Source organism: Ascaphus truei, chromosome 11 (genome assembly GCF_040206685.1).
Source record: "Ascaphus truei isolate aAscTru1 chromosome 11, aAscTru1.hap1, whole genome shotgun sequence".
Taxonomy (NCBI): domain Eukaryota; kingdom Metazoa; phylum Chordata; class Amphibia; order Anura; family Ascaphidae; genus Ascaphus; species Ascaphus truei.
In genome coordinates, this window is record NC_134493.1 from 57613444 (window position 1) to 57640370 (window position 26927).

General features: G+C 50.4%; 2 protein-coding genes across 2 annotated transcripts in view; one reads left to right on the top strand and one right to left on the bottom strand.

Annotated features, from left to right (window-relative positions):
* The window catches only part of LOC142462892 (transmembrane protease serine 9-like), a 45050-nt gene extending 24998 nt beyond the window's left edge, over positions 1 to 20052 (top strand). Inside the window, exons 8-15 of the mRNA XM_075565106.1 lie at positions 6364 to 6430; positions 8233 to 8263; positions 8396 to 8749; positions 12410 to 12436; positions 13311 to 13476; positions 15637 to 15908; positions 17851 to 18020; positions 19581 to 20052. Coding sequence (XP_075421221.1) covers positions 6364 to 6430; positions 8233 to 8263; positions 8396 to 8749; positions 12410 to 12436; positions 13311 to 13476; positions 15637 to 15908; positions 17851 to 18020; positions 19581 to 19814 — 1321 coding nt within the window. The 3' untranslated portion in view covers positions 19815 to 20052. The remainder of the gene's footprint in view (positions 1 to 6363; positions 6431 to 8232; positions 8264 to 8395; positions 8750 to 12409; positions 12437 to 13310; positions 13477 to 15636; positions 15909 to 17850; positions 18021 to 19580) is intronic.
* A 1977-nt stretch (positions 20053 to 22029) lies between these two features.
* The window catches only part of LOC142462893 (serine protease 27-like), a 28166-nt gene continuing 23268 nt past the window's right edge, over positions 22030 to 26927 (bottom strand). The window contains exon 5 of the mRNA XM_075565108.1: positions 22030 to 22866. Coding sequence (XP_075421223.1) covers positions 22030 to 22866 — 837 coding nt within the window. The remainder of the gene's footprint in view (positions 22867 to 26927) is intronic.

Sequence of the window (26927 nt, forward strand, 5' to 3'; positions counted from 1 at the left end):
ATGGCAGCTGCAGAGCATGGGGAATGACATGCTAGGGATCACCAAGAGAGTCTCCGCTTCCTTCTCATGGTGGCGATTTTCAAATTGCCTTTCTGACACTGTGTCTTAGGGCGTAGCACTGCTAAGTCAATGTGGCCCATAATGAGACACTCACTAGTTACATGGGTGAACCTTTTAAAACAGAGTCATACTGAAGGATTAGGGATGATCTTATAAGAGGAGGTGAAGAATCCCCCAAAAAGAGGTACAATAGGACAGTGACAGTGTTATCAAAGGGTGTTCCATATAACAAGATTCCCCCCTCCCCCCCCCCCCCCGGGAACAGAGATATTAGGGTCAGTGATGTGTTCTTGTAGTTTCCTGTCCATCCGAGAATGCACAAATATCATATTTAACTGGACAATCATGCAGGGCTTGGTGTCACAAGGCAGATCCACACCACTCCATATTGTGCGTTCACCACATTATGTCACCAGGGAATTATCCTAATCTGGCTTGTGTCCGCTGTGTGATCTTAACCCCTCATCTGCTGGGTCTCAATCCAGGCTCTCTTCTGCATAGTATTCCTCCACTAACCCTTTCACTGCCAGTGGAGCTCGCAGACCAAATTCTTTGTGTTAATGAGTTAACCGATTGAGGCCCAGATCACAGAGGTCCGTTATCGACTTAACGATGCGCTACTCCTAATATCGCACATCTGCTGAGGACATTCCAATGTCTCCTAATAATTTTTCCAATCTGTGGGGCCGCCCTGTTATGTTTAGTGATAGCTAATTGTTATTTCTGTTTTCCTTTTGAATGCTGTATGAGTGCTAATCTGCCTGCTCCTCCTTGCTTTTTGGGCTGCTATGGCAGTGAATTTTTGATCATAGCCTTTTCCCCTAAAGCCCTAAACGTAGTCGACAGAACCACTGCTTGTTCGTTAAAGTCTGATTCTCTAGTACAGTTTCTCCTCGACCTTAAGAACCACAGATGGTTGTTCTGGTAGTTAAGATAACTGTTTTGAGTCTAACTTTTTTATATTTCTCTGCCAGGGGGTATCTACTTGTTTTGTCCTGAGTGAAATAGTTGTCATTGTGTAGTATATATTTGTCGTGATCTTGTACTTTTTTGCTGTAATCTTTTATTTGTATGTGTGGAAAAAACATGTTTTTCTGGGAGATCGTATTTCTCAGCCAATTCCTTTGTTGTTGTTGATGATGATGATATGTGATCTTGGCGTTTTATACCTTTTCGCTTCCAGATACGGAAGATGGTTTGGTTTTTCCCTGGGAGAAATCTACAATTTCCCTGGACTGGCAAATATCTAGAAATGGAATATGACACCCTACTGTACATTTCTTTCCTTTCCGTTCTCCAGGTCATAATCGAGTCTCGGAATATTATATTAGATTTGAGCTCTTGAGGAATCTTTCCCCATTCTATATGCAGTAGTTCTCCCAGTGAGAACTGACTGGAGAACTGTTTTTCGACTTCCAAGAGTAGTAATTTTTATCCAGGATCCAGGCACCCACGTCTTTTAATAGACCGGCCAGACTGTAATCCCTTACGTTGGGTATGTTGATTCCCCCCGTTTCCTTAGTCAGTTGGGGCTTTTTTTTAATGCAATTCTGCTTGTTTTCCAGTTCCACAGGAACTTGGACATCCCTTTATATAGCTCATTTATATCTGTGTGTTTGATCAATAGGGGAAGGGTTTGCAATGAATAGAGCAATCTTGCACACGAAATCATTTTAATGACGCGTCCCCTGACAAAAAAGGGTGTGTGCCGAGCACGGGCATTTTAAGTGAAACGTGTTTGACTTTTGTCACAGAAATTGTATTTGTGATGGTGATGTTTTTATTTAAAATCCAAACACAATTTCAGTGAGAAAATGCAAAGAAGTTTGACTTAACGCGCATACTCCGCACCCCCCCCCCTGTTTTAGCTATTTGCATGTCTATCTATCTACTTCTACTATATATTTCTGAAAGCACTGTATGTCTGCGTCCCTAGCGGCAATCTCATTGGTCCCTTGGCCCGCCCGCCCCCGCACCTCTCATTGGCCTGAGGCGGAGTGACAGGCCAAAGGACACACACACACACACACACACACACACACACACACACACACACACACACACACACACACACACACACACACACACACACACACACACACACACACACACACACACACACACACACACACACACACACACACACTCTCTCTCCCCCCCCATCACACTCACCTCCCTCTCCACTCACCTCCCTCCCGCTCAACTCCCTCCACCTCCCTCTCCACTCAACTCCCTCCACCTCCCTCTCCACTCAACTCCCTCCCCAGCGCGGGGACAGGCAGTGGGCAGGGCAGCCTGCCGCTCCCTCTACTCACCTCCCGCTCCACTCACCTCCCCGGCGCGGGGACGGGCAGGGCAGCCGGGCAGGGCAGCCTGCCGCTGCCTCCACTCACCTCCCGCTCCCTCTCTACTCACCTCCCGCTCCACTCACCTCCCCGGCGCGGGGACGGGCAGGGCAGCCTGCCGCTGCCTCCACTCACCTCCCGCTCCCTCTCTACTCACCTCCCGCTCCACTCACCTCCCCTGCGCGGGGACAGGCAGTGGGCAGGGCAGCCTGCCGCTGCCTCCACTCACCTCCCGCTCACTTCCCCTCCCGCTCACCTCCCGCTCACCTCCCTGGCGCGGGGACAGGCATTGGCCAGGGCAGCCAACCGCTGCCACGCGGCACCTAAGATGGCGGCGGACAGAAGGACCCCTTCCTCCCTCGCGGACTGACTAACATGGCGGCGGCCAGAAGGAGAGGTGAGTGTGTGTGTGTGTGTGTGTGTGTGTGTGTGTGTGTGTGTGTGTGTGTGTGTGTGTGTGTGTGTGTGTGTGTGTGTGTGTGTGTGTGTGTGTGTGTGTGTGTGTGTGTACACCGGAGCTACACATGGGGGGGGGGGGGTGTCAGGAGCGGGGAAAGATACAGGGGGAGTGGAGAGGAGGGACCCGTCAATTTAAAGCAAACCGACCCCCCTCCTGTCCACTGCCCCCCCTCCTGTCCACTCTCCCCCCTCCTGTCCACTGTCACCCCCCCTCCTGTCCACTGTCACCCCCCCTCCTGTCCACTCTCACCCCCCTCCTGTCCACTCTCCCCCCCCTGTCCACTCTCCCCCCCCTGTCCACTCTCCCCCCCCTCCCGTCCACTTTCCCCCCCTCCCATCCCCTCCTGTCCACTGTCCCCCCCTCCCATCCCCTCCTGTCCACTGTCCTTTCACCTGTCCCCCCCCTCCTGTCCACTCTCCCCCCCCTCCTGTCCACTCTCCCCCCCCTCCCATCCCCTCCTGTCCACTGTCCTTTCCACTGTCCCCCCCCACCCGCCCACTGTCCCCCCCTCCCCCCGGCCACTGTCCCCCCCTCCTGTCCACTGTCCCCCCCCTCCTTTTCCCCCGTCCCCCTCCCCTCCTTTTCCCCCGTCCCCCTCCCCTCCTTTTCCCCCCCTCTCCACCCCCCCCTTTCCCCCCCTCCCTTTCCCCCCCCTCTCCCCCCCCTTTTCCTAGCGCTAACTGTAACTCACGGCCAACGCCGGCTCTCCCTCCCCCCCCGCTCCCCTTTCTTCCCCCCGCTCCCCTTTCTCCCCCTGCTCCCCTTTCTCCCCCCACCCCTTTCTCCCCCCCCACCGCTCCCCTTTCTCCCCCCCGCTCCCCTTTCTCCCCCCCGCTCCCCTTTCTCCCCACCCCTTTCTCCCCTTTCTCCCCCCCCGCTCCCCTTTCTCCCCCCCCCCGCTCCCCTTTCTCCCCCCCCGCTCCCCTTTCCCCCCCCCCCCCGCTCCCCTTTCTCCCCCCCCGCTCCCCTTTCTCCCCCCCCCGCTCCCCTTTCTCCCCCCCGCTCCCCTTTCTCCCCCCCCGCTCCCCTTTCTCCCCCCCCCGCTCCCCTTTCTCCCCCCCCCGCTCCCCTTTCTCCCCCCCCCCGCTCCCCTTTCTCCCCCCCGCTTCCCTTTCTCCCCCCCCGCTCCCCTTTCTCCCCCCCTGCTCCCCTTTCTCCCCCCCTGCTCCCCTTTCTCCCCCCCTGCTCCCCTTTCTCCCCCCCCGCTTCCCTTTCTCCCCCCCGCTCCCCTTTCTCCCCCCCGCTCCCCTTTCTCCCCCCCGCTCCCCTTTCTCCCCCCCCCGCTCCCCTTTCTCCCCCCCCCCGCTCCCCTTTCTCCCCCCCCCGCTCCCCTTTCTCCCCCCCCGCTCCCCTTTCTCCCCCCCCTGCTCCCCTTTCTCCCCCCCCGCTCCCCTTTCTCCCCCCCCTGCTCCCCTTTCTCCCCCCCTGCTCCCCTTTCTCCCCCCCCCCGCTCCCCTTTCTCCCCCCCGCTCTCCTTTCTCCCCCCCGCTCCCCTTTCTCCCCCCCCCCCCTTTCTCCCCTTTCTCCCCCCCTGCTCCCCTTTCTCCCCCCCTGCTCCCCTTTCTCCCCCCCCCGCTCCCCTTTCTCCCCCCCGCTCCCCTTTCTCCCCCCCGCTCCCCTTTCTCCCCCCCGCTCCCCTTTCTCCCCCCCCCCCTTTCTCCCCTTTCTCCCCCCCCCCGCTCCCCTTTCTCCCCCCCCGCTCCCCTTTCTCCCTCCCCCCCCGCTCCCCTTTCTCCCCCCCTGCTCCCCTTTCTCCCCCCCCGCTCCCCTTTCTCCCCCCCCGCTCCCCTTTCTCCCCCCCGCTCCCCTTTCTCCCCTTTCTCACCCCCCCGCTCCCCTTTCTCCCCCCCCCGCTCCCCTTTCTCCCCCCCCCCGCTCCCCTTTCTCCCCCCCCGCTCCCCTTTCTCCCCCCCCCGCTCCCCATTCTCCCCCCCCGCTCCCCATTCTCCCCCCCCCCCCGCTCCCCTTTCTCCCCCCCCGCTCCCCTTTCTCCCCCCCCGCTCCCCTTTCTCCCCCCCCCCGCTCCCCTTTCTCCCCCCCCCGCTCCCCTTTCTCCCCCCCCCCGCTCCCCTTTCTCCCCCCCCCCGCTCCCCTTTCTCCCCCCTCGCTCCCCTTTCTCCCCCCCCGCTCCCCTTTCTCCCCCCCCCGCTCCCCTTTCTCCCCCCCCGCTCCCCTTTCTCCCCCCCCGCTCCCCTTTCTCCCCCCCCGCTCCCCTTTCTCCCCCCCCCGCTCCCCTTTCTCCCCCCCCCCCCGCTCCCCTTTCTCCCCCCCCGCTCCCCTTTCTCCCCCCCCCGCTCCCCTTTCTCCCCCCCCGCTCCCCTTTCTCCCCCCCCCCGCTCCCCTTTCTCCCCCCCCCCGCTCCCCTTTCTCCCCCCCGCTCCCCTTTCTCCCCCCCCCCCGCTCCCCTTTCTCCCCCCTGCTCCCCTTTCTCCCCCCCTCCCGCTCCCCTTTCTCCCCCCCTCCCGCTCCCCTTTCTCCCCCCCCTCCCCTTTCTCCCCCCCCACCCGCTCCCCTTTCTCCCCCCCGCTCCCCTTTCTCCCCCCCCCACTCCCCTTTCTCCCCCCCCGCTCCCCTTTCTCCCCCCCCCGCTCCCCTTTCTCCCCCCCGCTCCCCTTTCTCCCCCCCACTCCCATTTCTCCCCCCCCCCCCCCGCTCCCCTTGAAATAATGATTTCTCCTATTTCTGTGTTGGATATTTTACTTAACATTCCTTTGCTTGTTAATATACTGTCTCGCCTTGAAAATGAGGAGCGAACGCTTGAGTAAAACGTGTAATCCCTTTCGATGGGGTTGAATGTTCTCCAGGAGTCATCCATACTGTACCTAGGGAGTCTTTTTATGTATTGCATATTTTTGGTTTGGATATTTGTTTGCGGGATTCCCTTTTTGAATCCTGATCTACTGCATCTAATTCTAGACAGATATCCAGGATTGAGTTCCAGTCCCCCCCCTAGAATTACATTGTTGCATTTACACTCCACAACACTATATTTTTAAAGTATACTTACTGCTTGAGAATGCACCAGAGAGGGTGTGAAACGCGTGGGAGGAGGATTCCTTTTTGTTTGTGGATTTTTTATATCATTTTATGTAGTTCAATAAATTGCTTTTAACCAAACTTTTTGCTGTACCACTGATCAATTTTTGTTCCTGGAAAATCATTAGCCTTTTAACCTCATATTTTAAATCTTGGTTTTCCTTGAATGCTCAAATTGTATTGTTTTTATCACTGTAATTAAGAAGTCTTGCTGTGATGGGTCTGGGTGTGTAATTTTGGTCTTCCTTAGGTAGTCCTAGTCTGTGGGCTCGTTCTTTTTTGATACGTTCATCTTTTCCTACTGGCCCCAATTGGTCCGGCAGCCATTTTTGACAGAAATCCAGAAGTTCAGATTGATGTACTGATTCCGGGATTCCTGTGATACGGATGTGGTTTCTTAAGGAACGATTTTCCCTCTAGTATTCTATTCTTCTTGTGCATTTCGTCCATTTGTTTTTGCAGGTTCCTCAGATCGTCCTCGACCACACACACCCTGTTCTCCGCCTCTTCTACTCTGGGGGCATATGAGGTGAGTTCTCCTTTTAGGTCTTCTATTGCTTGCTGAATCTTCTCTGTGTTTGTCTCCAGCTGGGGCAAAAAGTTCCTTGGCAACTGCTTTCTCAGTTGTTTGGTAGTCCAATTCTTGTCGTGCGAATGGGGGGGTTTGAGACTTCTGTGTTCTCCTCTAGTCTCAGGTCTGGACCTATTCCCTCGTGGCTGTCGGCCATTTTGTGCCCATCTTTCTTTTGTTTCTCCCTTGTAAACTCTTTCCTGCTTAGGGGCCATTTCTCCGGGTCCCCAGAGAAATTTCTCCATAAACTGGTGCCGGTTTTCTCACCTTTGTTGTTTTGGGTATTTTTCATTCGATATTTAGCCGATATTTCGAACCTCCTCTGTGATGTGCCTCACTGCCCTGGCACCATAACGGAAGTCCATATTATTATTATTTTTTAATAAATCAGTTCTGTAGTATTGGATAACACTGTCTGCATTTTTTTAACTCATAATGCCATTTTTAATGATTATTTTAATGTACGGATCATCCTTTGGTTGTTACAGCAACCATTTAGAAATTCAATTCCACTGGCTCTGCCTTTTGACAACAAAGTATCACACACATCCATTGCTGTGTTCTAAACAGCAGACTGTCTTATTACTCTGAACACTGTAAAAATAACGTGTGACACTTCGTAATATAATGTTACATATCAGCATGTCACACTGCAGCACAAAGTTAGAAGGCGCATAACACACTTGCCAGCTTAGGTAAGAATGTAGACTAGTACATTATCACAGGCTTTACATTTAAAAATAACAACGAAAAAAGTGGGGTGTAGACTAGCTGCTTTAACTCTAGGCAGATTTGTGTCTGTGGATAAATGGTTTATATTCCTGCTGCCCGGCACAGGGTGAGCACTCAGCTGCTGTGATATATTTTGATACCATCTTGCTTATTTTTCTGACAAGTGGATTCTCTCTATACATATTGTATCTAATAGTTCTCTGTGTTGTACGTGGTCACTAATATTGAGAAATAGGAGATGCTGTCCCTCGGTTTGGACTTTCCAGTAGGTTTTTAATACTTATATATATTTACAGTGAATAAATGATAAAATAACTATAGGTATATATATATATATATATATATATATATATATATATATATATATATATATATATATATATATTCTTAACACTTTATAATTAAAGACCAGAATATCATTTTGTGAGAGCAACATGTTGTCATTTATTTTATTAGCATATTGAAAAAAGGTTACCTTTGACTTCACGCACTGACCCCGCAGTACCACTGCTTGCCCTCTAATTTTGACTCGTGGTATTATATCACACCTACCACCATAACCATGTCTACTGTTAGGCCTCTTGAATCATCTACAGCTACATCATTCCCAAAGTGACTGATTAGTGATTGTGCACTGAGTACGGGACGTGTCCTTCATCCCTCTGGTGGGGTATTTCTCTTATTTATCATACACCACATACAAGTAGTGTATCACTTGTGAGCACATTTACACGTCTCAGACAGGTCGGCAACCTGCCCTTCCCCAGTATCTCTTAGCATACAGGGCTTCCACTGCAGCAAGGGATTCTGGGTAATGACATGCAAATGAGCTCAGTGTCGCCTTTTGCTTCAAATCCATTGTAACACAGACCCCTACAAGCTTATCCCTGCCGTATGACACAGCTTTTCAGCACAGTCTGGGTTAAAGAATTGAGTGGTTCTCATCAGTGTGACGGTTATTTATCAGAATCCGTGCAAAATTCTGCAATATTAGCAAATATTCCCTGATATTTTCTCTTACTTAACAGTCGCCTTTTTTGGGCACAAGGTGCCATGGAAGTGAGATATTCCTGGATGGCGTTTTTGGGGGAAATTTCATATCTTTGAGACAAGTTTACAAACATGCAGTAAGGTTTTAACCATCTGTAGGAACGCGCGCGCAAACGCACCTCACTTTCTAAACCTTTTTAGGTGTCTTTTCTTTAGGACGGGAGAAACCAAACAGAACACAAATACGTCACGCGACTAGGTTACAAGAACAGAACAGAACAGGTCTTTCTGCTTTATTAGGCAATTATTTGGAAATATCTCTGGGGCAAAGTGTGAGCCTCTATACACAAACGTTGACACCATCCATTGGTGTCAACGCTATAAAAACACAATCTGATTTCCGTGAAAAGCCTGCGCAAGAGACCTGCAGGACAGTATTCGCGGAGCTTGTGGGAGGAAAGGTTTTCCTAATCAAGACGGAACAACAGAATCTCGGGAACTTAAAACTAAAGATGAGAAAGGAGGTTTCAGGCGTTCTTTTGCTATTGCACTTGGGTAGGTACATTTGTCTGTTTTATATACAGGAGGCACTGAACGGGTTTCAATGTTCATTGTATAGTCTTACCATTTTAACTCATTCATTAACTAATTCAATAACTAACATCTTCTCTGTTTCGTGGCTTAGAAATCAATGAGTTGTTGGGGAATTATAACCCCAGTTTGGAGGGATTTGGGGTAATTGTTCCACAGTTAATGGATTTTCATGCATTTGGGTTTTTTTAACCTTGAACTTGCTTTTGGCATTTTTCTAAAGCTCAGCAATTATGTAGCCAACTTACAGTAGCCTACAAGCTTTAAACCCGTCCAAGCACTTTCCAACACGAGCCACCAACGGTCCCATCGGGATCTCTGCTGCTAACTAAGCGATCTAATCAAGTACTATAATCAGATCAACAAGGGGGTCTTACCTAGAATGGGAGAACCAGTCCAAATCCATTCCCCAGATTTTTCTGAATTTGCCATTCAAAATCCGTGCCGCGGTGTTAAATCCGTGCCGCGGTGTAAAATCCGTGCCGCGGTGTAAAATCCGTGCCGCGGTGTTAAATCCGTGCCGCGGTGTAAAATCCGTGCCGCGGTGTTAAATCCGTGCCGCGGTGTAAAATCCGGCGCCGGAATGTGCCACTTTCAATCCACGCGGATGAATACAAAACCGCCATTGGATACAACCCGCTGGTGGATTTAAACAATCCATCCACGAATTCCACAATCCACTGATGGATTTTAAGAATCCCGATTGCTGAATTTGAGGATTAAATTCTTAAAATCCGACGGCGGATTGTGGAATCTGCGGATGGATTGTCAATGCTACATTATATATATATATATTTAGGGAAAAGGGAAAACACAAGCGCAAACTGCTAACTAAACAATAAAATATGAGCATAAATGGACTGGGGATATATTGAGAGTTCCTGGTTACTCTGAAATAAAATGAAAAAAAGACAAAATATGGTGAAGTACGTTTTTGTAATGGTCAATGCGCAAAAGTAGATCGCTACTTACAAAGTAGCAGATGTAAATAAGCATATAGGATATAAAATCCTCTCCGTCCTGCTGCCTGGAGTGATGGTCTGTTTCTTCTCCACGTGGAACGCCGAGATTCTCTGTAGGGGATTTCCTCCGCAGCTGCCCTCCTGAGCTCCCTGGTGCCTCCTCTCATGTCGCGAGACTGCGCCGCTGACATCACTCGACCGGAATAACAGCCGCAACTTGGAGATAATGTCCAGGGGCGCTCGGATATTGGGGGGATTATGCTGGATGTAGTCCTAGTTACAGGACGAAACGCGTAGGGCGCAGGCTTTAGAACATTTCTTAGCATCCCCTATCCAGTATCTACATCCAGCATAATCCCCCCAATATCCGAGCGCCCCTGGACATTATCTCCAAGTTGCGGCGCCACCTGACAACACAGGGCACGGAGAAAAAGGAGACCCTGCAACAAGGCTGTGGTAGGAAGAAGGGAGGGACCGAGCCTCGGTGCTGAAACAGACACAAAGTCACACAAAGAGTCACACACCACACACACACACACACACACACACACACACACACACACGGAATTCAGTTATTATAAATATAGAAGTGCAAATAGCTAAAACAGGTGGGGGTGCCTTCCACGTGCGTTCTAAGTCACCCTTCTTTGTATTTTGTCACTGAAATTGTGTTTTGATTTTTAATTAAAAACATCACCATCACAAAAACAATTTGTGTGACAAAAGACAAAGAAGTTTCCCTTAAAATGCGCGGCCCACACACCCTTTTTTTTTAGTATGTTCTCGCTGTGTTTGTTTATTTTATTATCTTGTAATAAACTCTGCCTGTCACATAGCACAGGGTGTGCTCAATTACTGCAATCTTCTTTGGGGATCGCTGTGACCTCTCCCCAGTCCCGCTGCTGCAGTACTTGCATTACACCGGTAGCACCCTAGTCTGCCACACACGTGACAAAGGGGCACAACACTACACAATTGCATTAAACTCACAAGCCCTGTGGAGCAGTGTCACTCTTTATTTCTTTGTAGATAGCGTCTGCATAGTGTACACTCAACACATTACACTGGATTTCCCAATCCATTTTAAATGGTTAATAAAAGAATAAAAGGACAAAGAAGGTATGTGATTATGGATACGACAGGTTTCTGGACCTGTCTCCGGGATATACCCATAACTATTATCTATCGCTGCATATTGAAGGGTTGTTTGTCACTTTTTTAAATAACCATAAAGTGTGCACCAAATATTACACAATACAACACAAAAGACGGTGTGAAGGTGCCTCACAGTCACATATTCCCGGATGGCGTTTATGGGGGAAGTTTCAAATCTGTGCGACAAGTTTCCAAACTGGCAGAAAGGTTTCTACCGTCCGTAGGAAAGTGCGCGCCAACGCGCTCTGCTTTCTAACCCTTTGTTGCAGGGACGCCCGACACAAACCTATCGAAGGTGAGAGCTAAGATTTATCTACATAATGTTGGATAGTTCCCAATCCATTTTAAAGTTGCAATGAAGATATACAAAGGATAAAGTGTGCCAACGGATTACAAAATAGCAATATTATACAGCAAAGAAGGCAGAAATGATATCTGCCACGTTGTGCAATCCTGAGAATACCTGGGACTTTTATCCAGGGGAAGGAACATTCCGGTAACAATTCCAAATCTGCAGTGATTACCGTGTACCCAAAGTATATCTGACATTGTATTGTGCGTCACAATCTCAGCGCTGCGACCTTCACAAAAAGGCAGTCGTAACTATGAAGGCTTCATACACACGACGCATAATATGCCGTTTGAAAGGATTTTTGACGCATCGCGTCCTGTTGAATACCTGATTGATGCAAATTAACCAGAATTATCCGTGTTTTTTCAGTTATAACTTGTGTTCGTAAATACAAATGAGTAGTGTCATGTTATTTATAGCAGCCATACTGGGAAGATGACGCATTTTGTTACCCTATAGAATGAAACCTGTTATTGGCCCAGAATATATTTATAGCTCTGTCCCCGGGACATTCTTTGAACCGAGGCGGTAACCCTCGGACTATCACTTCCTGGGAACGCATTTTTCCTAATAAAATAAAGATGTTTTAGTGCCTCCCGTTAACCCCTGAACGCCCAGTGCTGGACATTTCTGGGTGTCAAAGAAAAACAAACCAAAAAACCCCATTTTTGATGGAGAAATGTCTGGTTCGTACGTAGGAGCAAACGAGCGCAATTTAACCAGAGATTTCCGTGCGCTGCGCGCGACGCTCAGCGCAGGTCTGTGTTTTGGGAGGTGACGGCTCTGGTCACAGATTAGAAAGGTGAGAAAAGATCATTAGTACGAGGTCTTTTGTGTCCTCCTGAAAGGCACCCCAGGGGTTCTGGAACCAGCACAGCTCCCGGGGTCAGGAGGGGTGGTGAGCATGGTCGGGGTCACAGGTTTTGGGGTTTGCCCGCTGACCAGGGAGGATTGGGGGTTTATGGTTAATGAACGGCTGAGGCCATTTGACCCCAAGGTCACGGTGTCTATGCTTAATGAGGTTGGTGGGTACATGGAAGGCTCATGTACACGGTGCTGTACACGGAAGGCTCATGTACACAGTGCTGTACACGGAAGGATCATACATACATAGATCTGCATAGGGACTAAACTCCTATTTCTTTCCTCTTACAGGGTCTCTCCTGGCTGATCCAACAACAGGTAAAGGACCCCCCCCCCCACCACCTGGGAACACACGTGTCCGTCATCTAACCCCTTCACAGCGCAATGCGTTGCCAGACGCTCCGGCAGTAATAGGGTTAACCCCCAGCTAAAGATACACACTGCTCTGCACGTTACACACACTGCTCTGTGTGTTACACAAACACACTGTTCTGCATGTTACACATACACACTGCTCTGCGTGTTACAGATACACACTGCTCTGCGTGTTACAGATACGCACTGCTCTGCGTGTTACACACACTGCTCTGTGTTACACATACACACTGCTCATCGTGTTACACACACGCTCTGCTCTGCGTGTTACAGATACGCACTGCTCTGCGTGTTACAGATACGCACTGCTCTGCGTGTTACAGATACGCACTGCTCTGCGTGTTACAGATACGCACTGCTCTGCGTGTTACAGATACGCACTGCTCTGCGTGTTACAGATACGCACTGCTCTGCGTGTTACAGATACGCACTGCTCTGCGTGTTACAGATACACACTGCTCTGCGTGTTACAGATACGCACTGCTCTGCGTGTTACAGATACGCACTGCTCTGCGTGTTACACATACACATTGCTTTGCGTGTTACAGATATACGGCGCTCTGTATGTAACTGTCTCAGTCTCTCTCCCTCAGAGTCTCCCTCAGAACCCCCTGCAGTGTGTGGCACCCCAGCGGTCCGCCTCTCACTCTCTCCGCCTCTCACTCTCTCCGCCTCTCACTCTCCGCCTCTCACTCTCTCCGCCTCTCACTCTCTCCGCCTCTCACTCTCTCCGCCTCTCACTCTCTCCGCCTCTCACTCTCTCCGGCTCTCACTCTCTCCGGCTCTCACTCTCTCACTCCCTCTGTCGCCCCTGCAGTGTGTGGCTCCCCAGGGGTGGGCGCCAGTCGGATAGTTGGGGGTACGGATGCTGAGGAAGGAGAGTGGCCCTGGCAGATCAGCCTGCAGTACCTGGGCTCTCATATATGTGGCGGGTCCCTGATCGCCCCCCAGTGGGTGCTGACTGCCGCACACTGCTTTGAGTAGTAAGTGCCTGTTCTCTGCCACGTACACGTCCCTCAGTAAAGATCTCAGATGAGGGGGGGGAGGGGGTATTATCCGAGCTGCAGATAGTATCAGTGCTTTGGGAGGGGACATTAAGGGCCAAGTCCACTTACTCATGTTATCAAAATCAGTAACGGTCAATTCAACTGAGCCACTGATTGAGCCACCTGTGCTGAATCAGGGATATCCTGACAACCTGACCTGTTGGGGGGGCTCTTGGGGACTGAAGTTGAGCACCACAGACCAATCCCTGCGGTAATTATAACGAGCTCTGGGGATCGGCGCTGTTAGAGGGAACGCCTAGTTTGCATATCATTAGCACTAAGGCTGAGTCTCTAGTGGTCACAGTGGCGCCGCTGCGGCGTGCATGCCGCACAGCCCTCTAGGGGGCAGGCCCCAGTGTTAGTATGTGTGCGGGCGCGCAAAGCACAGTGACGCGTACGCTGGCAGGGAAGACAAGAATTTTGTCTTCCTGTGCTGCGGTCACGTGTTCGGCACGCAGCCAATGGCAGGGCAGATATGCCCCGTCATGGCCCCCGCCCCCACGCTCCCCTAAAGCTCCCCTACAGACCGCCGACCGCGGCTGTATTCTCTGCATGCGCCGCCATACCGCCAGGTGCGTGTGCATCAAGGAGGACTGGGGCCGCAGCCTGACATTTGTTATAGTAACGCAGGGGCTCGTTAACGCTGAAAACGGCACTTAACGCATCGTTAGTGAGCATTGAAGATGCTCGTATGCACTTAATGAGACATTAACATCTTAAGTCAATTCCGGAGCTTTGTGGCTCTGGATCCCAGAGTAGTGTGTAGTCCTCACCCGTGTGGCGGTGTTCAGTTCTGGTGACCATATCTCCTGAAGGACATACTCACCCGGGCGGCTGTGTTCAGTTCTGGTGACCATATCTCCTGAAGGACATACTCACCCGGGCGGCTGTGTTCAGTTCTGGTGACCATATCTCCTGAAGGACAGACTCACCCGGAGGGCTGTGTTCAGTTCTGGTGACCATATCTCCAGAAGGACATACTCACCCGGGTGGTTGTGTTTAGTTCTGGTGACCATATCTCCTAAAGGACATACTCCCCCGGAGGGCTGTGTTCAGTTCTGGTGACCATATCTCCAGAAGGACATACTCACACGGAGGGCTGTGTTCAGTTCTGGTGACCATATCTCCTGAAGGACATACTCACCCGGAGGGCTGTGTTCAGTTCTGGTGACCATATCTCCAGAAGGACATACTCACCCGGGTGGTTGTGTTCAGTTCTGGTGACCATATCTCCTGAAGGACATACTCACACGGAGGGCTGTGTTCAGTTCTGGTGACCATATCTCCTGAAGGACATACTCACCCGGAGGGCTGTGTTCAGTTCTGGTGACCATATCTCCTGAAGGACAGACTCACCCGGAGGGCTGTGTTCAGTTCTGGTGATCATATCTCCTGAAGGACAGACTCACCCGGGAGGCTGTGTTCAGTTCTGGTGACCATATCTCCAGAAGGACATACTCACACGAAGGGCTGTGTTCAGTTCTGGTGACCATATCTCCTGAAGGACAGACTCACCCGGGCGGCTGTGTTCAGTTCTGGTGACCATATCTCCTGAAGGACAGACTCACCCGGAGGGCTGTTCAGTTCTGGTGACCATATCTCCTGAAGGACATACTCCCCCGGAGGGCTGTGTTCAGTTCTGGTGACCATATCTCCTGAAGGACATACTCACCCGCAGGGCTGTGTTCAGGCACCTGGAGGCTGATACAGCAAAGGCATTTAATAAATGATTGGGATAGACATAAGACTTTGCTAAATATGGGAGGGATTCGTGGATCAACTAAGATCTGAGGTTTAGATCTGAGGATAATGGGCCAAAAGGTTTTTATCTGCCGTCAAATTCCCTTTTTCTATCAACTGCCTATTTGGGTGCTAACAATATATCTTCAGGCAGCCAGGATTTCACCCCAGAGGTGGCTGCATGCACACCCAGGAAATATAGGTGTATAGGAATTTTTGGGGTGGGAAAGTCCCATATAATGGAAGATGTTATGGTAATTAGTGGGAATAATAGCAGAGCGCTGGGTAGGACAGCTCATGACTGTATTACCCAGCTCACAGACTGGTCTTTATATTGTGTGTGACTTCTTTCCCCAGCTCCATGTCGTCCTCGAGCTATGAAGTGTACCTGGGTGTGTACCAGTTGTCTGTACCCAGTCCTAATTGGGTCATATCTAGTGTGCAGCTTATTATAGTGCACCCCCTGTACAGCGCCACAGGGTCCAGTGGAGACATCGCTCTGATGAAGCTGGAGATCCCCGTTACCTATACCACTTTCATTCTTCCCATCTGTTTGCCATTTGCCTCCGTCACCTTCCCTCCTGGCATGGAATGCTGGGTAACCGGATGGGGTGCTGTGATGTCTGCAGGTGAGGGCTTTACTTGTTATAAATGGGAACTGGGTGAGATATTCATATTATAAATATATCATATATATTTATGTATCTATATAACATATATATTTATATATCTTCATAAAACATCCACCTCAAGGTTGCTACGCCTAAGCTGGCACCCAGGTTCCTTGGTCCGTATCCCGTGATACAAAGGATCAACCCGGTGGCATACTGGCTTCGTGAAGATTCCTTCAGTTTTTCATGTCTCACTGCTGAAACCCGCCTTCCAGAGCCCTAGATTCCCTGATACCACCTCACCACCTCCTCCACTACTCATAGATGGGCAACAAGAGTACGAGGTCCAAACCATTGTGGCTTCCAGGATCTCCAGAGGGATGGTACAGTACTTAGTCCACTGGAAGGGCTATGGACCAGAAGAACTGTCTTGGGTTCACCACCACCAGCTTCACGCCCTCAGACTCATATGTGCTTTTCATCAAAAGCATCCCCACAAGTCAGCTTTGGATCGCCCAGAGTTTGCTTCTGAAAAGGGGGGTACTGTAACGGGTGCGCTCCCCGGTCCGGTGGTCAGTGATTATCGGAGAACCGCTCCTGCCTCCGCGAGTTCCGCTGGTCCTCTTGCTTTTGGCGCACGCGCGCACCCGCTCCATCCCCTTAAAGCCGTCCCTTCGCGAGGACGGGAGGCACGCACAACACGTGTGCACAGACGCGCGCGCAGCACGCACAGGCTTTAGCCCAGGGAGCACACCTGAGCCTGGTTACCCTGCCTCCTATCGCAGCCTGGCTTTACACACACCTTCACGCTGCAGCTTTCCTATTGGACGCTCTCACCTACATATGCTCAGCGGCGCCACTGGCACTTTGGCTGAGCATAGTTCCAGTTGCGTTGCACTCACCTCTTCTCTGCCTCCACATTCTTGCCTAGTCTTGCTGCTTACCTTCCTGTGTACCGACCCGGCTTTCCACGACCATCCGCTCCTCTCCCAACCTGACCTCAGCTAACGGACTACGACGACTCTGCTCTCTCCAAACCCAGACCTGGCTAATAGTGCCTGCAAGGTGCCGTACCTCTCCTCCTCTGACCCGGCAAGTATATCGACCATCCACACCTCTCCAACCCCGACCTGGCTACCCCGACCAAATCTACACTCTAGACGTGTCCTCGTGGCTGTGGGTGGCGTAATATCCATTCCCACCTCAGCACCGTGGTCCCGCCTTGTTTGTGGTGAGCACAGCGTGACACTTGCATACGCACATACTGTAACACCCTCCTGCTACCTCTCTAAGTTCTTCCTACTTTCCACTTAGATTGTAAGCTCTTCGGGGCAGGGACTCCTTTTCCTAATGATTTGGGCCGGAAGTGCTTATTCCCATTATGTCTCATATTATATTGTTACGTGTATTAAAACTGAAAGCGCTAAGTACATGAATGGCGCTATACAAATATATACTGTAAATACACAGTGTCAGATTTCTCAATAGGCCCAGGTCTATGGCGGCAAAAAATATCCGCCCCATAAACATTTGCCGCACTCTTGGGCCTATCGGGACTGGTGGGAAATCACTTACATATATGCCAGGCACCTCCTTGCTGTCTCCTTGCTAACGCGCTCGCCCTCCTTCGGATTCGCAGCTTCAAATGACACAGCGGACGTCACCAATGTGGTGTCGCATGGCGTCTCATTGCCATGGCAACGGGACGTTGTGGCATCAAACGATGTCATGATGTCTCGTTACCATGGCAACGACACGCCGTGTGCCGTCACGTCGGTGACATCTGCGGCGTCAGTTGACGCTGCAAATCGCAAACAGGAGTAAGGTGAAAGCAAGGAGATGGCAATAAGGCGCCCGGCACATGTAAGTTCCTAGGGGCGGCGGATCTCGAAATCCCCCGCTCTACATACATGTATCCAGTGGTGAAAGTTATGCGTTGACCGGGCTCGTCTCCCTTCAGTCTCCCTGCTCCAGCCCAGGACCCTTCAGAAGGTGATCATCACACTTATTGACAGAGACTCCTGTGATCAGATGTACCATGTCAACTCCACTGATGACCCCAACGTCGCCATCATCCAGACTGACCAGATCTGCGCCGGCTACGAAGCTGGAAAGAAGGACTCTTGCCAGGTAGGTCACCAAACTCCAAAGGGTCCTCATTGCCATTACAAGTGCACGAGGACCTCATCAATAATGTCTGAGCCCCCAATCTTGCGATAAGACCTTGAAGGTGTCTGGTTGAAGATCCCCCAATAGTTCCTGGAATTTTAACTTGCCGTCACCGTGCCCTGCAATAGAACATCTGACTCTTCCTCCACTTTCTTTTTTTCAACTTTCCTAGAAATTAGCCCAACCCCGACATTAATATGGCTGCTAAGATCACCTCGCTTACTGACATTAGCCGCCCAAAAAGACATAGATAAGACAGCGTCTCTGCAATCTGCATACAGATATGTCCAGGCTTACTGTTGCCCTGACTGCGACAAGGTGCGAGATTACAACCGCGCAAACACTTTGCTCACCGGGACACGTCAGCGGCAGCCAGGATAATAAGGCTGCGGCCACGCTAGCGCTGACCGCACGGTGCTTGCCAAGTTTAGTTTCGGCAATTGAAATTGTCCCGTCCCCGCTCACGTGGTGCGCGCTCGTGACGTCACCGCTCTCAAGCAAGAGCGCGGTCAGCGCCAGCGTGGCCGCAGCCTTCCGTGTGGAGTTTCTTTATGTGATTGCAATTCGGTAAGTGTCCAGCAGGTGGCGCACTGAATCGCTGTCTGTGCATGCGCTGTCTGCAACGATGATTACATGCAGTATATGAAATGAATGGGAATAAGGGGCGAGTTAAGTGCCTCACTCAGGTTGCATTTAGATTAGACACACACTAGCGCAGGGGGGCTAAACTCCAGTCCCCAAGCCCCCTCTCCCATCCCCCCCCCCCCCCAACTGTTCAGGTTTTTCGAATATCCCAGCTTCAGCACAGGTGGCTCAATAAGAGGCTCAGACTGAGCCTCTGATTGAGCCACCTGTACTGAAGCAGGGACTGATTGAGCTACCTGTGCTGAAGCTGGGATATCCGAGAAACCTTGAGTACTGGCGCTTGAGGACTTGAGTTGAGCACCCATAGACTAGCACACTACCACCGCTTATCGTTACTGACAAGTATGACGGCCACTGCTACTCTCCATTTTTGCGGCTTAGGAGCAGCTGCCGGGACGCAAAATCTAACTAATTGGCGTTGATTTACCTTTTGCTTTGCACGGCATAGACAACAGTAAGTCTTGCCACGTCTGTAGCTGCCCGGTGGATTGGTGGTTCGTAAACTGCAGGAGTTGTCATGTGAACAATCTACTGCAGGCTTTGGGCCCTTCTCAATTCAAATTCAAATCAAAAACAGCTAAGAACAAAATCAACATAAGGTTTGTTAATTAGCTTATAGAGCGCCAGATGGAGGTCACTTTCAAATAGGTCATATTGGGAGGAACTGCCCCTTCCCATAGAAACATCTTCTTGTCTGTTAGAAACAGAACTGAATTATCTGCGCCTTCTATTCTCACCTGTACACAACATCTAAGAAGAATTGTTATATTAGTGTAATAAAATGCAGTCAGCGGAGGGATACTGACAGCATGCTGGCAACTGGTGAGTTGTTGATATATAGCTGAGCCCTGAATATAACACGTTCTTATCTTGCAGGGAGACTCCGGCGGTCCCCTTGTCTGTAATATTCATGGCGTGTGGTATCAAGCTGGAATCGTAGAAAGGGGGGATAAATGTGGCCTTATGAATCGCCCAGGCGTATACACCTTGGTGACCACCTACCAGTCTTGGATCACCTCCAATGAAGCAGTGTATCCTGCAGGAAGCTCCTCCCGCGTTCCAACTGCACCAACCCTTCTTCTCGCTGCCTGTTTGCTTCTTCTCAGCTGATCCACGGCCTCCGGCTGCAGAGTCGGGACACACAAACTCTGTCCAGTGCAAGGGTAACGGGAAGGAAAGAGCAGAGAGAGAGAGAAACGGAGAAGAAATGAGCAGAAGGTGTGGAACCACCTACAAGATGCTCCGTTTATTATAATATTGTCCAAGCTCCGCCATCACTGGGAGTAGTATGATTAAAGTGTGGGTTTAAAGGAGCCAAAATGTGAAATAAATAATGTTTTCGAGCTCTCTGGTGTCTCGTGTCCCAGGTTGTATGTAGGAGTGAAGAAGCATCTAAAGATTCCAGGGTTACAGAAGAAGCAAACGGTCAATAAAATCCACTTTCAGTCTTATAAACTGGGTGTCCGAGCAGGGGTTCAATGCCAGAATGAAGCCATCTTGTGTCCGGACAGCAATGCATTCATTGTTGGGTGTAACAAAGACAAAAAAGCACATGTGCACCTACCCGTCTTCCATAGGTCCCCAACATCATCTTCGATAGCGTTATTATCAAAGTGTGTTCCATATAACAAGATTTCCCCCCCCCCTGGGAACGGAGATACATATTATTTTCTTAAGTCAGAAATGTCATTAGAGTCAGTATCTACTACGTTATCAAACACACGAAGAGCCTTCTTTATCCTGTTTTTGCCAGACCTGCTCTCGTTTGGATGCTGTGCGCTACACTTCTACATTACTGGACTTCACTCTTCACAGCGGCACGCATTTGGAAGGGAGACTCTGGAGGTGATTGAGACAGTGAGTACTCAGAAGGGGCTATCCCAATGAGGTAGAGGAGGGTGTCCTAGGACAACCACCCCAACCTTCAGGGTTTTATGGTGCCTCTCCCATGACTATGGACTGAGTTTATATGCTATGAATGGATACCGAGTTAATCGAGTTAATAACATTATGGGATGCCTAAATGAAATGATTCAGCACTATTCCTTATACAAGCCGGTGACTTTTACTCTACATACAGAACTCATGGCCCCCCCACCTTCGGAATGAGACACTGTGCCTATCAGTCTCGTATTTTTATAACATTGGCACATTGCTCAAGTTTTTTTCAGTTAGCTGCTTGGTTTATTATCACTTTAAATATTGAAAGCAAAAATCCCTTTCAAACCGTTCATCTCATAACCCGTTCACTCAGACAAAACCTAAGATGGATGCTGACTTAAAATGGTTGCTTAGATCCCAGTGCTGTTATGTCAGACCCCCCCTTACGTCATATTCTCACTTTGTCAGTATATAATATATGTATCTCCCTCTCTCTGTGAGTGTATATAATATATATATTCACACCCCCCGCTGCCCCTGTTCTGTCTCCTCCTGTAACGGTTTCCTCTCATTGAATCACCCCCGGCGCTCACGCCCCGGGTAACTGGCACGGGGACTGGCCGCGAGCCCATCCGCTCCACCTGCGCTCCTTGCGTTGCTTAGCAACGGGCACCATTGCTCAGTTACAGCGCGAGCTAGAGTAGAAAGGGTCCCCAGGGGGGCGTTGAAGTGATCACGCTGTTATATCTAGTTATATATCATTATTCATTTACATCCACAGTCAGTTATATAATAAACAAATAAAACCGTTTGAAACATTTAGAAATAACTTTTTTTTTAATCTTTCTCTCAGAAATGACAGTGAATTTCCCCACACACATGAAATACACCTAAATAAAACAATGCTATTACAATTTGGTACAAACTAACATTTTACATTATTTTTTTTAACAAAATATGAGTCATTGCAGAACCCCAAAGTTAAATAAAGTGTTAAAAGATGGAACATTTGTCTCACAATAAATCCTTTTCTACCACCTTCGTGATTAACAGTCCCCCTCGTCCCAGTACACGTGTGTTACGTGTGTGACGTGTATACGTATACATGTCATCATCCATGTACCTATGATTTGGGGGGTTTCTAAACCATTTAAGGGTTTTTTTAATGGAAAAGTGCTGATTTGCCAGGGATACTCCATTACAACTATACATCAGCGAGACTGATCCCAAATCACTGAGACTGACCCCAAATCACTGAGACTGATCCCAAATCAGCGAGACTGGGAGGATTAGGAGGTCTCCTTCGTTTCCCTTCTAACTCTCCCCTTGATAGGAGATTTTACACTTTGGGATGGAGAATCGTGCAGCAAAATGCAATATGGTGTCTTTCCCTCTGAAGCCTTTTTACCTTCTCTTCTGAGGTTAGTCTCTGGGGTTGAACTCATCATAAAAGACTGTTACATAGACCGATCAGAACCAGTGCTATGCTGAGCAGAGACCATGGATGTGTGTGAGCAGCATTTAGAGACATTGGCTCCATCCATGACACAGTTGTGTTGTCAGTAAAGCGTCCCATAGTGGTGCCATCAGTCATATAGCTTCCTATAGTGGTACTTTCCAACCTAGAGCTTCCTATAGTGGTACCATCAGACCTAGAGCTCCTTATAGTGGTACTTTCCAACCTAGAGTTTCCTATAGTGGTACCCTCAGACCTAGAGCTTCCTATAGTGGTACCATCAGACCTAGAGCTCCTTATAGTGGTACCATCTGACCTAGAGCTTCCTATAGTGGTACCATCAGACCTAGAGCTCCTTACAGTGGTACCATCTGACCTAGAGCTCCTTACAGTGGTACCATCTGACCTAGAGCTTCCTATAGTGGTACCATCAGACATAGAGCTCCTTATAGTGGTACCATCTGACCTAGAGCTTCCTATAGTGGTACCATCAGACTTAGAGCTCCTTATAGTGGTACCATCTGACCTAGAGCTTCCTATAGTGGTACCATCAGACCTAGAGCTTGTGCTGTTGGAAACGGAAAGGGACCCAAGCTGGGTTTTGGTTGTGTTGACCACAGGGTGGGTAGTGCTCACTTCCATGCTGTTCCCTCCATCACTGAACTCAATTGAAGGAACGTACTGTCTTATCCAACCCTGGTAAGTCTGGACTCTGGTGTAGACACCCGGTTGATTGGGCTTAGCACAATCATAACCCCAGCTAACGATGCCAGCCTGGAGCCAGACGTTATTGATGTTGCACACAAGAGGACCGCCGGAGTCTCCCTGCAATGAAAAGTGAAAGGGTATCAGTAATATTCACACACGATCATCATGTTTGTTCTCAGCTTGATGCTTAATAAAAACGAACCAGCAACTCCCTGTCCTACTCTCTCTTCCTCTCCTACTCTGTTTCGACTTTCCCCCTCATCCTTGCCCTATCCACATTCCAATCCTTTCATGTCATACACCCTGCTCCCCAAGTCTCCTCACCATGCTCAACATCGCACTCCAACCTCATCCACATTACACCTCTCCCTTCCCTATTCCTGTGTCCGATGGAACGTACGATCTGTCTGCAACAAACATACAGCAGACCTTCTTAATTTCCAACTCGTTCAACCTTCCAGCCATTACAGAAACCTGGCTCGCCCCCTCAGACACTCCATCCTCCTGCTTCTGTTGGTCTCCAACGCCTAACACACGTTCACTCTCTCTGAACATCCCCTCCTAACCTTTAGCCTTGCTCTACTCTCTGCATCCTCCACAACACCAACTTCCTCACGCACACGCAGAAACTTACTTCCACACGCACACGCAGAAACCTACTTCCACACGCACACGCAGAAACCTACTTCCACACGCACATGCAGAAACCTATTTCCACACGCACACGCAGAAGCCTACTTCCACACGCACACGCAGAAACCAACTTCCACACGCACATGCAGAAACCTATTTCCACACGCACACGCAGAAGCCTACTTCCACACGCACATGCAGAAACCAACTTCCTCACGCACACGCAGAAAACTAATTACACACGCACACGCAGAAACCAACTTCCACACGCACACGCAGAAACCTACTTCCACACGCACACGCAGAAACCTACTTCCACACGCACACGCAGAAACCTACTTCCACACGCACACGCAGAAACCTACTTCCACACGCACACGCAGAAACCTATTTCCACACGCACACGCAGAAACCAACTTCCACACGCACACGCAGAAACCTACTTCCACACGCACACGCAGAAACCTACTTCCACACGCACACGCAGAAACCTACTTCCACACGCACACGCAGAAACCTACTTCCACACGCACACGCAGAAACCTATTTCCACACGCACACGCAGAAGCCTACTTCCACACGCACACGCAGAAACCAACTTCCACACGCACACGCAGAAACCTACTTCCACACGCACACACAGAAACCTACTTCCACACGCACACGCAGAAACCTATTTCCACACGCACACGCAGAAGCCTACTTCCACACGCACATGCAGAAACCAACTTCCACACGCACACGCAGAAACCTACTTCCACACGCACACACAGAAACCTACTTCCACACGCACACGCAGAAACCTACTTCCACATGCACACGCAGAAAACTACTTACACACGCACACGCAGAAACCAACTTCCACACGCACACGCAGAAAACTACTTACACACACACAAGCAGAAAACTACATGCTCTAGACCCCCTCCAATTCTCTGCATCTGTACAACCTCTCCCATTTCCTACCCTGACCTAGCAACCCCTCTATATGACAGTACGGTCTCATCAGCCTTAGACAAAATATCTCCCGCCACCACCCGTCGCCCCAACAATCCAAGCCACGACCGTGGCACACTGTCACACTTGCCTCTGATCCGCGTGGAGACCGACTCAGGGAAGCACCACGGGGCAGAGTCATGCGCCCACGCACTGCCAGGGTAGTGCAGGCACAGCGGCGTGATGGCGGAGCTCCGCGAGACGCATCGCGCACGCGCACGGGTTGCTCGGCAACCAGGAAGCAGGAGAACGTGAGGGAGCTGCTGGAGCCTCCCACAGGCGGAGACTTGCTGAGTAAACCGCATCACGTCATCACGTCGCGACGCGCATCGCGCAAGCGCGCGGGTTGCCCGGCAACCAGACCTAGCATCAGGAAAGCCTAATTGCAAGCTGTTTTTGATCAGTGTCTCTCTGACACCATTGGTGGATCAGTACACACCCCTGCAAGGTAATTGGACCCTTCCCACTTATATACCTGCTTCTGCCTGTCCTTGATTGCTGAGCATAAACTCCTGTTTATGCATTGTGCTCACCGCTGCTGTCTAGTTTTGTCTTGAACTTTGTCTGACCTGTTTGACCCTGCCTGTTACTTGGATTTCTACACTCTCCAGCACTTTGACCCCGGCTTCGTTACTCGACTACTCTACCTTCTATTACCTTGGCTACGAAACTCTACCTACCCGGACTCTCCAACCCTGGAACACGGCAAGTACCCTGACTACCCTGACCTCTCCAACCCTACGACGCGGTACGACTAGGACTACGCATTCCGGACAGGACTGCGTGGTTGTGGGTCGGTGCCTATCAATCCCCACCTCAGCCCCGCGGTCTTCCGTCCTGTTTGTGGTGAGCGCAGCGTGACAATATGCTCAGCCCAACAAACATGGACGCCGCTGAGGTGGCCCGACGCTTAGACACCCATGAGGAATGCTTCCGGCAACTTACCGGTTCATTTACACACAAAGAACAACTAGTTTCCCAACTTAAACAAGACGTGGATACCCTGACTGAACAAGTTAGACGTCTAACAGTATCTACCACCAACCCCGTTCTACTCGCAGCCACTCCTGCACTTATCACACCTACCTCCGAACCACGACTACCTGCGCCCAACCGGTATACAGGGGATCCCAGCGGTTGTCGGGGGTTTCTGAACCAGTGCTTCATACAGTTTGAGCTGATGCCCTCTCACTTTCCTTCTTCACGAATAAAGGTCGCATACATAATCTCCTTGCTGACTGACGCCGCTCTGGCATGGGCATCCCCTATCTGGGAGCAACGCCCAGATTTGATCTCTGACCTCACTCTCTTCATCACCGAATTCAGAAGGGTGTTTGACACTCCAGGACGAAAGGTTACGGCTGCATCTTCTCTGCTTAATATTTCTCAGGGAGACCGGACTGTGGCTCGTTATGCTCTGGACTTCCGGACGGTGGCAGCTGAGACCGGCTGGAACGATGTGGCTCTATCTGCAGTCTTCTGGCAGGGTCTGTCCGAACGGTTGAAGGATGAATTAGCAGCTCTGGATCGTCCCGCTGGACTGGAGGACCTGATAGACCTGTGCATCCGGATGGATCAGCGCCTCCAAGAGAGAAGGATGGAGAGAAACAAACACCCCCGAGGTATACAATCATCTTCCTTTTCCACCATAGGTTCTCTACTCTCCACAACTCCCGTCCTAGATGAACCCATGCAGCTGGGAGGAACTAGCCTTTCGCCTATCGAGAAGCAACGGAGAAGACGAGCGGGACTATGCCTTTACTGTGGCAATAACGGCCACCTGGTATTCAACTGTCCGCTGAAGCCGGGAAACGCCAAAGCCCAGTGAGTATAAGGAGGATCACGCTGGGTACTGCAACTTTTCCCCCTCCTCAACCCTCTACGAGGTTTTATCTACCTATCTCCATATCCGGTGAGACCTTCACAGTACAGACACGGGCCTTTCTGGATTCGGGGTCAGGAGGAAACTTCGTGGACCAAAAGTTCGCCTTCAAGAATAAAATACCGTTGGTACCCAAAGATCGACCGGTAGGTCTTGAAGCCATTGATGGACGACCATTGCAGCCCGCGATCATTTCCTTACAAACCATACCCCTTAACATCATGACTAGCGACTTTCACTCCGAGACTATAACCTTTGATGTCATTCACACCCCCTTCTCGAACATCATTCTGGGACTTCCGTGGCTCCGGATCCACAATCCAGTCATTGACTGGACAGAGGCCACGCCAATTCGTTGGAGTTCTTTTTGCTTGGAACATTGCATGTCTGCTCCAAAGGCAGTGGCAGGAATGGAGGTCACGGATCCTGACAGGGTACAGCTGCCGGGGATATACGAAGATTTCCGCGATGTCTTTGACAAACGTCAAGCAGAGGTACTTCCGCCACATCGGACGTACGACTGCCCTATCGATCTTCTACCCGGGGCCATACCTCCCAGAGGAGGGTCATACCCACTATCGATTCCTGAGACCCAGGCCATGAGAACATATATTCAGGAGAATCTCCAGAGGGGGTTCATTAAGAAATCTTCATCACCTGCGGGGGC